This window comes from Pongo pygmaeus, chromosome 17 (assembly GCF_028885625.2).
Source record: "Pongo pygmaeus isolate AG05252 chromosome 17, NHGRI_mPonPyg2-v2.0_pri, whole genome shotgun sequence".
Classification (NCBI taxonomy): Eukaryota; Metazoa; Chordata; class Mammalia; order Primates; family Hominidae; genus Pongo; species Pongo pygmaeus.
The window spans coordinates 25,354,376-25,366,384 of NC_072390.2; the positions used below are offsets into that span (position 1 = coordinate 25,354,376).

The 12,009-nt window shown below is 37.1% G+C and overlaps 1 protein-coding gene across 1 annotated transcript in view; it reads right to left on the reverse strand.

The window, feature by feature from the left end:
- The window catches only part of RAB31 (RAB31, member RAS oncogene family), a 154,382-nt gene that overhangs the window by 37,757 nt on the left and 104,616 nt on the right, over positions 1–12,009 (reverse strand). The window contains exons 4-5 of the mRNA XM_054460787.2: positions 10,659–10,730; positions 9,526–9,632 (exon numbers count right to left, since the gene is read on the reverse strand). Coding sequence (XP_054316762.1) covers positions 9,526–9,632; positions 10,659–10,730 — 179 coding nt within the window. The remainder of the gene's footprint in view (positions 1–9,525; positions 9,633–10,658; positions 10,731–12,009) is intronic.

Here is a 12,009-nt window from a genome sequence, read left to right on the forward strand (position 1 = left end):
TCCTATTGAATCAGAATCTCTGGACCTGGTTCCTAGAACTGGAATTTTTAACAAGTGCACTATGGTTTCTTGAATTCATGAAACTTTTAAAACCACTGAGGCAAGGTTACAACCTATTTCTCTTTTTTTCTTTGCAAGACTCAACTGCCCTGTTTTTTCCGCCAGACCCAGGAAAAGGCTGTGCAGTGTCCTGCTGGGCTCCCCAGACTTTCTGAGACAAAGCTTTCTTTTCTATTTAGACCCTAGGCCAATCTGCTCTCCTAGAATAGCACAGACCTTGAATTAGCCCCATGCCATGTGCTACTTGTTCAGAAACTTGCTGCCAGCCCCAGCTCAGCACACAGACTAGGTTCTCCTGCCATCTTGACCAGGCAAGTCAGCTGGTACCCCAGATCCTGTGGATTCAATCCATTTGAGGTTCTTATTTTCTTGCAACTCTGTCAATCCCTTAAATGTCCCCAACTTTGCAAGCCTAACTCCAGCATCAGCAGATGGTGGAGAGAACAGAATGGCCTGCCCCATCAGGAACTGCACAGTCTCCACCCCTGGGAGCTGTGACCAGAACATTCATGGGGAGGGAGAAGAGCGGCAGGAAGGATGGGGGGTTACACCCCTGAGCACCTACTCTGTGCAAGTCCAGGACAGTCTTCTCACATTCCACTTTGCTTTCATGCCTTGAATTCAGAGGGACCATACATTACTTCAGTTTCACAATAATTTGAGCAGAGGGAGATTTTGTTTAGGGTTGTTCAAGACAGGAAAATCTCTCACCAAGATCAGGAACCTAGAAAAAAATCCAAGCTAAAAATCCTGAGTGTACCTGACCGGATGCCTCTGAATGCCTTCCACTCTGGGAGTGGGGCGGACCTTTATACCATCTTCTGGAACATGCAAGAAGATGAAACACACTGAACAGGCATCTATGCCAAGTACTTCTGCACTCAAATGCCTTAAGTGGGCTGAGCCAAGGTTGGAGGGCTAATTCCATTTCCATCCAGCACATTCTCAAAATAGGCCAGGCAGAGCTCCTTCCAAGAATTGACAAGCTTACACAACCAAAGTGTGTTGGATGAGATCAGTTCCACCAACACACACACACCCCTACACACACACTCATACACACACACCTACACACACACTCATACACACATACATCTACACACACACACATCTACACACACATTCATACACACACACATCTACACACACATACACATCTACACACACACATACACACACATCTACATACACACATACACATCTACACACACACTCATACACACATACATCTACACACACACTCATACACACATACATCTACACACACACATACACACACTCACATACACATACATCTACACCCACACATATCTACACACACATATCTACATACTGTCCTGCTACAACCCCCAGTTAACCAGTTAAAAATCAAATACAGTTTTCTGGGAATTACAGGCGAGCAAAGTACTTTGGGATTAGAGTAAAAGAAGGTCAAGCTCTGAATAAGGTCTGGGGTTTAGAGGTTTGGCTAACTCCCCAGAAAAATTTTATCAGCAGGCAGAATCTGGAGCAGCCAGATTGCTGACCAAGAACCAATTCCCCCACCATAAAAACGTGTCAACAAGCCAGTGCCCACTAGGTTCCCAGGCCCTATCACTTACCGACTATTCCTGTCTCACAGGAGACAGACACTCTGGGCAGAGACCCAGGCAGCAGGCTTCCCTTTCCCTCTTTCCTAAATGGGAATTTTTAATGCTGTTACCCTGTTTATCTTTTGTACCTTGGGTGTGCTGGAGATGGTTAATTTAATCATTTGGCCCAGTGTGTTTACAAAACTTTTGTCAAATACATCCCCCTTGGTAATTTTTGCCATATGTATATAATATATATAATGCATATATATTACACATACCCTCACCTCACTGTTCTAATATTTATTATTTTTATCTAAATCAACTTTTTGTTAATCAGATTTTTTACTGAGATAACCGTAGATTCGTTTACATGCAGTTGTAAGAAACGGTACCAAGCGACTCCTCATACACTTCGCCCAGTTTCCCTAAATGGTCACATCTTGAAAAACTATAGTATAATATCACAAAGAGGACATTGTCATTGATGCATTCTATCTTATTCAGATTTCTCCAGTTTTACTTGTATGCACTTATGCATGTGAGTTAAGCTCTATACAATTTTATCACCTGTGTAGGTTCCTGTGTCCACCACCACAGAGAAGATACCAAGCAGTGCCGACACCACAGGGTCCCTTATGTTGCTCTTTCAAATCCATGCTCACTTTCCTCCCCGTCCCCCACCCCTACTTCCCCTTACGATAGGCCCTGGCAATCAGTAATCTATCCTCTATTTCTAAAATGTTATATAAATGGAACCATGCAATGTGAAACCTTTGGGACTGGCTTCATTCACTCAGCATGATTCCCCTGAAGATGCATCCGAGCTGTGCTTCCTTTTAGCGCTGAGTAGTAGTCCACGGTATGGGTGCACCACAGTTTGTTTAGCCATTCGTAGCTGAAGGACATCTGGGCTGATCCCAGTTTAGGACCATTACAAATAACGTGTCTATGAATATTCATGTGCAGGTTTTGTGTGAACACAAGTTTTCATTTCTCCAGGATAAATGCCCGTGAATGTGATTGCTAGGCCATATGGTAACTGCATGTTTAGTTTTATAAGAAACTGCCAAACTGTTTTCCAGAGCGGCTGTGCCATTTTGCATTCACACCGGCAACGTATGGATGACTCAGTTTTTCTATATCCTCACCAGCATTAGGTGTTGTCGCTGATTTTTATTTTAGCCATTCTGATAGGTTTGATGATGATATTGAATGTCGTTTTATATCCTTCCTCACCATCTTCCTATTCTCTCAGGTGAAATGTCTGTTTATGTCTTTTGCCATTTTCAAATTTTTTTCATGTAAATTTTGTGAGTTCTTTATATAGTCTGCATACTAGTCCCTTATAGATATATAGTTTGCAAATATTTCCTCCTAGTCTGTAGCTTGTCTTTCATCCTCTTCACACATCAATATTTCACAGAGCAAATATTTTTAAGTTTTTAAATTTTAAGGGTGTCCAATTTATCAGTATTTCCTTATATGAATCGTGCTTTTAATGATAAGTCTAAGAACTCTTTGCCTAACCCCAGATCTTTAAATTTATTTTCTTTTAAAAGTTTTTCTAAAAGTTTTATGGGTTAACATTTTACATTAAAGCCTGTGATTCATTTTAGACTAATTTTATATAAGGTTGAGGTTTGTTTTTGTTTTGCCTATTGATGTCCGATTACTCTCTTTGTTGAAAAGGTCATTGGTTGAATTGCTTCTTCCGTTGAACTACCTTTGCATCTCTGTCAAAAAATCAATTGAGCATATTTGTGTAGATTTATTTCTGGGTTCTCTATTCTGTTCCATTGATCTATGTATGCACCCATCTCACTGCCAATACCATACTGTCTCGATTACTGTAGCTATATAGTAAGCCTTCATATAGAACAGAGTGATTCTTTCCATTATATTCTTCTTTGTCAATATCGTTTTAGCTATTCAGTGTCTGTGATTTTCCATATAAATTTTACAATAGGCTTATTTATGTTTACAAAAAACCTTGCTAAGATCTGACAAAAATTTCATTTAAACCTATAATTCAATTTGAAGAGAATGAACATCTTTACTATGTTGAGACTTTCAATTCATAAACATAATATGTCTCTCCATTTATTCAACTCTTACATGACTTCTTTCACGAACATTTTGTACTTTTCAGCATACAGCTCCTATATATGTTTTGTTAAATATATGCCCAAGTATTTCATTTTCTTTGGAGCAATTGTAAAGAATATTGTGTTTTAAATTTCAGTTTCTGCATATTTATTGTTAGTATTAATATATAGATATCTGATTGATTTTTCCACGTTGCTTTTGTATCCCACAACTTTGCTGAACCCACTTGGTATTTTTAGAACTTTTTTGGTATATTCTTTGGGCTTTTCTGTGTAGATAATCATGTCATGTGCATAAATCAACTTTTTTAACATTTTAAAAGAAATTTGATATCACTGTCATAAATGCAACACTAGTGTCAACTATCATAAAAAGAACGTAATCCTAAAAAATAAATATGACAAAGACAAAATATAATTAAACTCTAGTTAGATACAGTTGTCTGCAGAGGGCCCTCAACCTTAGACTTTCTCTCTCTCTAAGGGAGAATAGCAAGTATAAAAATAGGTGTTAAAAACTTAGTGTCATCGGGCTCACTTGGAACATTCCCCAGACAGACCATATACTAAGCCATACAACAAGCCTCAATAAATGTAAAATAATTAAAATCATACAAAGTATGTTTCAGATTACAATGGAATTAAATTAGAAATGATCAAAAGTCAAAATTTGGGAATTGCATATGCTATTAAATAAATAATCGGTTAGAACACAAATTAGAAAATATTTTGAGGCTAGTTAAAAACAACATATCAAAACCTAGGAGATGCAGCTAGAGCAGTGCTTACAGGAAAATTTATAATTATAAATGCCTACATTTAAAGAGATCTCGAATAAATATGCTAACCTTTCTCCTTAGCGAATTAGAAAAAGAGGAACAAAGCAAATCCAAAGCAAACAGGAGGAAGGAAATAACAATTAGAGGATAAATAAATGAAAGAGAAAAACAATGAAAAGAAATAAACCAAAAACACTGGTTCTTTGAAAAGGTCAGCAAAACTGACAAACTATCGACTAGACTGAATGAGAAAAAAGAGAAAAGTTTCAAATTTCTAAAATTAGGAATGGAAAAGGAGACATCACTACTGACCTTACACAAATTAGAAGTATTATTTAATTGGTCATGGGATTAAGAAAAAAAGATTATAAGATAATACTATGAACTACACAGCAAATTAGATAACACTTATAGAACTGACATCATGGAGATCAAGTTGACGTAGAAAAACAAAGAGAAATCACACCAATCCTTCACAAACTCTTCTAGAAAACAGAGGAGGTGGGAACACTTACCAACTCATTCTACAAGACTGTTATTGCCCTGATACCAATGCCAGACAAAGATATTCTAAGAAATGGAAACTACAGACTAATACCCTTTATGAATATAGACATAAAAATCCTTAACAAAACACTAGCAAACTAAACCCAGCAATGTATAAAAAGGATTATGCATCATGACCAACTGTGATTTATCCCAGCAATGCAAGACTAGTTTAACATCCAAAAATCAATTAACATATAATTACATATGCAAAAATTTTTTTGAAAAAATCCAACATTCGGTCATGACAAAAAACCTTCAACAAACTAGGAGCAGAAGGGAACTTCTTCAACAGAATAAAAAGGATATATGTAAAACCAGTTAGTGTGATATTTACTGGAGCAAGACTAAATGCTTTATCCTTAAGATCAGGAAGAAACAAGAATGTGCACTCTCATTACTTTTATTCCAGGCTGTTTTAGAGATTCCAGCCAGAGAAATTCGTCAAGAAAAAGAACTAAAAGGCACCCATATTGGAAAGGAAGAAGTAAAATAGTCTTTATTCTCAGATAATATAATTTTGTATATAGAAAACTCCGGATAATTTACTAAAAAACAACTAATAGTATAACACTGGTGTCAGGACAGATGTGTAGATCAACTAATAAATGAGTTCAGGAAAGTTATAGGATACAAGATAAACATACAAAAGTCAATTGCATTTCTACACACTAACAACAAGCAATGCCATAAATAAGAAAACAATCCCATTCACAATACCATCAAAAAAATCAAATACTGAAGAATAAATAAAACAAATGCAAGACTTGTAAACTGAAAGCTATAAAACATTGCTAAAAGAAATTAAAGAAGACCTAATAAAATGAAAAGACATTTCACATTGATGGATCGGAAGACTTAAAATTGTTAAGATGGGAATAATACCTGAATTGGCCTAAAGATTCAACACAATTTCTATTAAAATCAAAGTTGCCTTTTGTTTTTCAGAAATTAAGAAATAGATCCTAAAATTCATATGAAAATGTTAAGGGTCCAGAATAGTCAAACAATCTTGAAAAAAAGAACAAAGTTGAAGGACTCACAATTTTAAATTTCAAACTTACTACAAAGCTACAGCAATCAAAATAGTATAACACTGGTGTCAGGACAGACGTGTAGATCAACTAATAAAGTTAAGAGCACAAAAATAAGACCCCATTTATGGTTGACTACTTTTGGGCAAAAGTGCCCCCAAAAGATTCAATGGGAAAGAAACCATCTCTTCAACAACTGGTGCAGGGGTAATTAGATATCCACATGGAAAAAGATGAATTTGGACCCGTATCTTACATTACATACAAAAAGTAACTCAAAATGGATGGCAGACCTAAATGTAAGCACTAAGAAAACATTAATAAATATTTGTGATGTTCAATTAGCCAATCACTTGTGAACAAGAGATAAAAGAAAAGCATGATAAGCTGGACATAAACTTTTGCACACGGTAAAAATTGTGAAAAGATAATCCACAGAATGAGAGGAAATATTTGCGAATTATATGTTTGATAAGAGACTTTTATTCAGAATACATAAAGAACTCTTAAAACTCGATAATAAAAAGACAATCCAACTAAAAATTAGGCAAAAGATTTGAAGAGACATTTCTCCAAAGAAGATATACAAATGGCCAATAAACATATGAAAAGATATTTATTAACATCATTAGTCATTAGGAAAACCACAATGACACAATCTCACACCCACTAGGATGCCTATAATCAAAAAGACAGGCAATAAATGTTGGTGAGGATGTAGATATCTTGCAGTTACTTTGGAAAACAGTCTGTGAGTTCCCAAAATTATTAAAAAGAGTTATCATATGACACAGAAATTCCACTCCTAAGTACATATCCTAGAGAGATGAAAACATACATCCACACAAAATTTGTACATGATTGTTCATAGGAACATTTTTCATAATAGAAAAAAGTAGAAATAATTCAAATGTTAATGTGTTAATGAATAAATAAAATGTGGCATATCCATACAATGAAATATTATTCAGCCATAAAAATGAATGCATCACTGACATTTGCTTAACTGAAAGAAGATGGTCACAAAAGACCACATATTGTACGATTCCATTTATGCAAAATGTCCAGAAAAAGCAAATTTAGAGGAAAAAAAAGGTAGATTAGTGACTACCAGGGCTGGAAGGAGGTGGAAATTGAGAGCAAGTATAAATGGGCAGATGTTCTTCACAGAGTGATAGAAATGTTCTAAAATTAGATATGAGATGATTGTACAACTCTAAAAATATACTAACAGTCGTTGAACTGTATACACTTAAAACAGGTGATCGTGATGTTTTGTAATTTACCTCAATACAACATATTAAATGTTTAAAAATTAAAAATGAATTAGTGTACAACTAGTCTTCCTCATTGACCTAATCAGAGTTTTAAAGGCAGTCAGCTTCTAGTTGCCTGATTCAATAACAAGTACCATCTAAAATAACTGTGTATAACAAAAGATACACATGCCACACTTTAAAACACAACTGCAGGATCTTGAGGAGCCACATTCAGACCTCACCAAGGCCAAACAAGAGGAGAAAAGATACTACCAGGGAGGCTGGATGCATATGGGACAGTGGCCCCATGACACTACCACTAGAGGTAGCAGCTGGATGGCCCTGCATTTTCTCCCACTGGGGATAGAGAGGCTGTGAGTAAATTCACAGTTGGAAGTGAGATGAATAGATTGTGTTAGCTGGGGCACTATGAAAATTGCACATATAAGAATCAGCTGAGCACAAATCAGGACACCCATCAAGAAGAATGCCGTACCTGTGCATAAAAGGCAAATTCCACCCCGAAACACAGCATATCTTTGGGTGCTGGTAGCCACATCTATATGTCACAGATATGTTTTATCTGGCCAGGCTACACTTTTCTAGGAACTGTCCCTCTTCAAGACCACCTGCCTTCCCATTCTAATAGTAATGTTGGGAAATATCATCTCGTACTACCAATCCCCTCTTGGCCACACACGCCTGTTCTTAACGTGGGGAATTCCTCCCTGGCATTTTAGACTGGAAACGAAGAGAATGCCAGGCCAGTATCTCTCCAGAGACTAACTCTGGAACATGTCAAATGCCAGAGCTGAGGGCAGTTCTGTTTTTACCATGTGGATACCAGTACCTTCCAATAAATTCCCCTTTCTTCTGAATTTCAGTTGTGCTTTGGTTCCACATAACCAAGAATCCTAAGTGATACTATTCAAGTTTAAAGCGTTTTCTGCTTAAATTCTAGTCCACCAGCATTCCCACAATACATAAGACTTGGTTCTCCTTAGAGGCGCACATTAGTCCCATAATTAGGGGGTTTTAGAGATAGCACCTTCTCTCAGCAAAGGTCGTCTCTACCCACCCACCTCACCCTTCCCATGACAAAGGTTAAGGTGATTCTGCTGGGAACACTAGATGAGTAAGCTGTTTGAGAATTACAGTAAAGAAGGGAGATATCTGAACTAAGTCTGGGAAGTTTGAAGATTTGTCCAAATCCCAGAAAAACAAACGATTAAGTGGTGTTTATGGCTGTTATTATAAACCAACCAGATGCAAGTTGATATAAACTTTTGAAATCCTAAAGAAACAGAACAATTTGTTAAATGCTACGTTAAGAGCTTTTGCAAGATCCACTTCCATCCATTATTTATTTTGCTTTGGTTTAATCACATTTTGATTAGCAAAACCAGAAGCATGATGTAGTTGTCTTTATGAAAATCAACTACTAGAATTCCTGAGAATTAAATTAACCAAGGGAATGGAGATACCACAAATTCACTATTTCCTTTTTTAAATAATGTATTTATTTAGTAAAACAGCTAGCTTACCAGGCTAGGTAAAGCTATCATCAAATCTCTTAATTCATGTGTACTGGATCCCCACAACCTCCTTCCAGATACAAGAAGTTCAATAACCCAATACCACTGGGGGAAGTCAAGGTACTCACATACAATGTGTCGTATTCTGATTTTAGAACGAAATAGTGAGATTATGTACTTGACTCTATCCTTAAGATAAAATCTAGAACTAAAACAAACAGGTATGCTATGAAAAATATTAAGAATTCTAATGGTCATTACCATAGGAAAGTGTTACTAAAATTGAGCTAGTAGTCATAATGATAATAATAATGGAAAAAGTAACAACAGAAATAATAAAACCATCTAGCCTAAAGATATGTAGAGTCAGGGATGTAACTGTGTTATGTACAGGAGTTATAATTTTAACATTTATCATTGTATGATACATCAGATCTGTATTTCCCTATCATTTTCCCTTATTTCTTCTCTGGTTGAATCAATGCCACATTGACTACCACAAGTGAAAGGCCATTAATTAAGTTATTACACTGAGGGCAGACACAACAAAGGCGTGATACCTTTGTACACTCAGGGATGACATTCAGGGATGGAGGATAATATCTACACAAAAGAGATTTAAATGCATCTTACCTAATATCTGAGAGGTCGCACTTGTTTCCAGCGATGGCCATTACAATGTTTTCTGGACCATGTTCTTTCAGCTCCTTGACCCATTTCTTCAAGGTATAAAATGAATCCTAAACCAACAGTATACACGAATCATTAGAAAGACCCCTCAATATAATATTTCAACTAAGCAGAAATACAAGCCCAGTACAATTTAATGGAAAAAAATATTTTTAGGTGACTCATGCAGATTAACATACTACCTCTGCCTAGGCACAAAAGTTAATGTTAGCTGAAATATACTTAAATAGACCATATAAAGTTTTCTAAAATTAAAACGATCTAGTTAAGAAAATCATATCAGTGATTTTTCTCCTATAAATAACATTAATTTAAAATGATAGCCTGGGCTCCACATGAATAAGAATAACAGGACTAAGTAAATGCTCATGCTTACACCAAGAAAGAAACATATATATTTAGAGTCCTGTCTTCTTGTTGGCCCTTCACTCACAATTGTCCTCTAGAAAACAGGCCAAGGGCAACACACCACATTGAGGTAGAAGTGGTCAGGAACTTGTGGAAAGTAACAGTGATGGGTCATTAAACTAACAGTCTTATGTGCTGAGTCAACACTCCAGAGAAAAAAAGTAAATAATTCAATTTGCAGGAGTGGGAAAAAATGTCATCAAACTACTGCAGTTATTTGTTGATGGAAGTCTAAGACCTTCAACGTGATAACTAAAAATATACTTATATTATATATACACACACACAGATTTACTTACATACACACGAATGTTATGCTTGGCATTTTAAGTATGTAGTATGATTGAAACAGTAACAAAAATAAGTATTCTGTAATTATAAAGCATGCAGAAATTAAAAATGATTTTCCTTTTCTTTAAAAGCTGACATTCTGCAGAATAGTACTAGCAGGCATGACTTTGCCTCTACAGTCAATTTTAAGAATGAATGGTCATTATTGTTTAATTTAGCAGATAAATATGGGATGCTTTGTTACATATACATAAAATAAACTCAATATATAGTGGCACGCTACTGGCAAGATGCAAGCAGTGACGTCTCTGCTCCAGTCTCTCTAAGTGAGAGAACCACCATAAATGACATCTAAATTCTGAAGGAGACATTCTTACCTGCTTGGTAATATCATACACGATAACAGCTGCAGCTGAGCCTCGATAGTACATGGGAGCCAATGAATGAAACTGTTTAAGAACAATGAACAGTTTTAGGCCAAAGTGAACAGACTTTATTCAATCCCAAATTAAACATAAACGTTTTATCCTACATCATCCTTATAGGATCCCTAAATTCCTTCCCTATAAAATTTTTCCATGGTTCATATTATTTATTTATTTATTTATTTATTTATTTGAGATGGAGTTTCACTCTTGTCACCCAGGCTAGAGTGCAATGGCATAATCTTGGCTCACTGCAACCTCCACCTCCTGGGTTCAAGCGATTCTCATGCCTTGGCTTCCTGAGTAGCCAGGATTACAGGCATGCACCACCACATCTGGATCATTTTTGCATTTTTATTAGAGACAGAGTTTCACCATGCTGGCTAGGCTGGTCTCAAACTCCTGACCTCAGGTGATCCACCTGCCTCAGCCTCCCAAAGTGCTGGTATTACAGGTGTGAGCCACTGCACCCAGCCCCAGAGTTCATATTAAATAATAAATTTTCCTCCTCATCAACACATATATATGCTTGTGGTTTATTGACCATGAAATCTACTCTTGGGTAAAGGCCAAAAACAAATTTTATTTTAAATGTTACCATCTTGTGAATTTTCTTTTCTCTGCTGCTCATCATTTCTCTAATATGACTGACCGACCCAGGGCAATCTCATTAGAATTATGCAGCAGTAAAGGAGAGATGTATGGCAAGGAGAGGGAAAGGGAACACTGGCAAAGATCACAGGACCCTTGCTGAGCCATTAATGAGGACCAGTCAGCAAGGGCAGCCTTGGCAGCAGCTGCCTCAGGTCTGGAGGGGCTGCCACCTCTCCAATGCGGGGCTTCCTCACCTACCTAAGGTCCACAAATGACAAGACAGCAGAGGAGCTCCATTCCAAAATGTCAACAAAGCAAGTGCCGCTGGTCACTAGCATCGTTCATCCCCAGACAGGAGAGCTCATTAGTCTCAGAACGCATACATTTTATGTATATTTTGGAGAAGGGTCCAGTCTTAATCTGCATACTTTTTTAAATTAAAAAGTATCCTGGAGGGGCCGAGTGTGGTGGCTCACGCCTGTAATCCCAACACTTGGGAGGCTGAGGCAGGCAGGATCACCTGAGGTCAGGAGTTTGAGAACAGCCTGGCCAATATGGTGACACCCGTCTCTACTAAAAATACAAAAATTAGCTGCGCATGGTGGCAGGCGCCTGTAATCCCAGCTACTCGGGAGGCTGAGGCAGGAGAAACGCTAGAACCCGGGAGGCAGAGGTTGCAGTGAGCTAAGATTGCAAAACTGCACTCCTG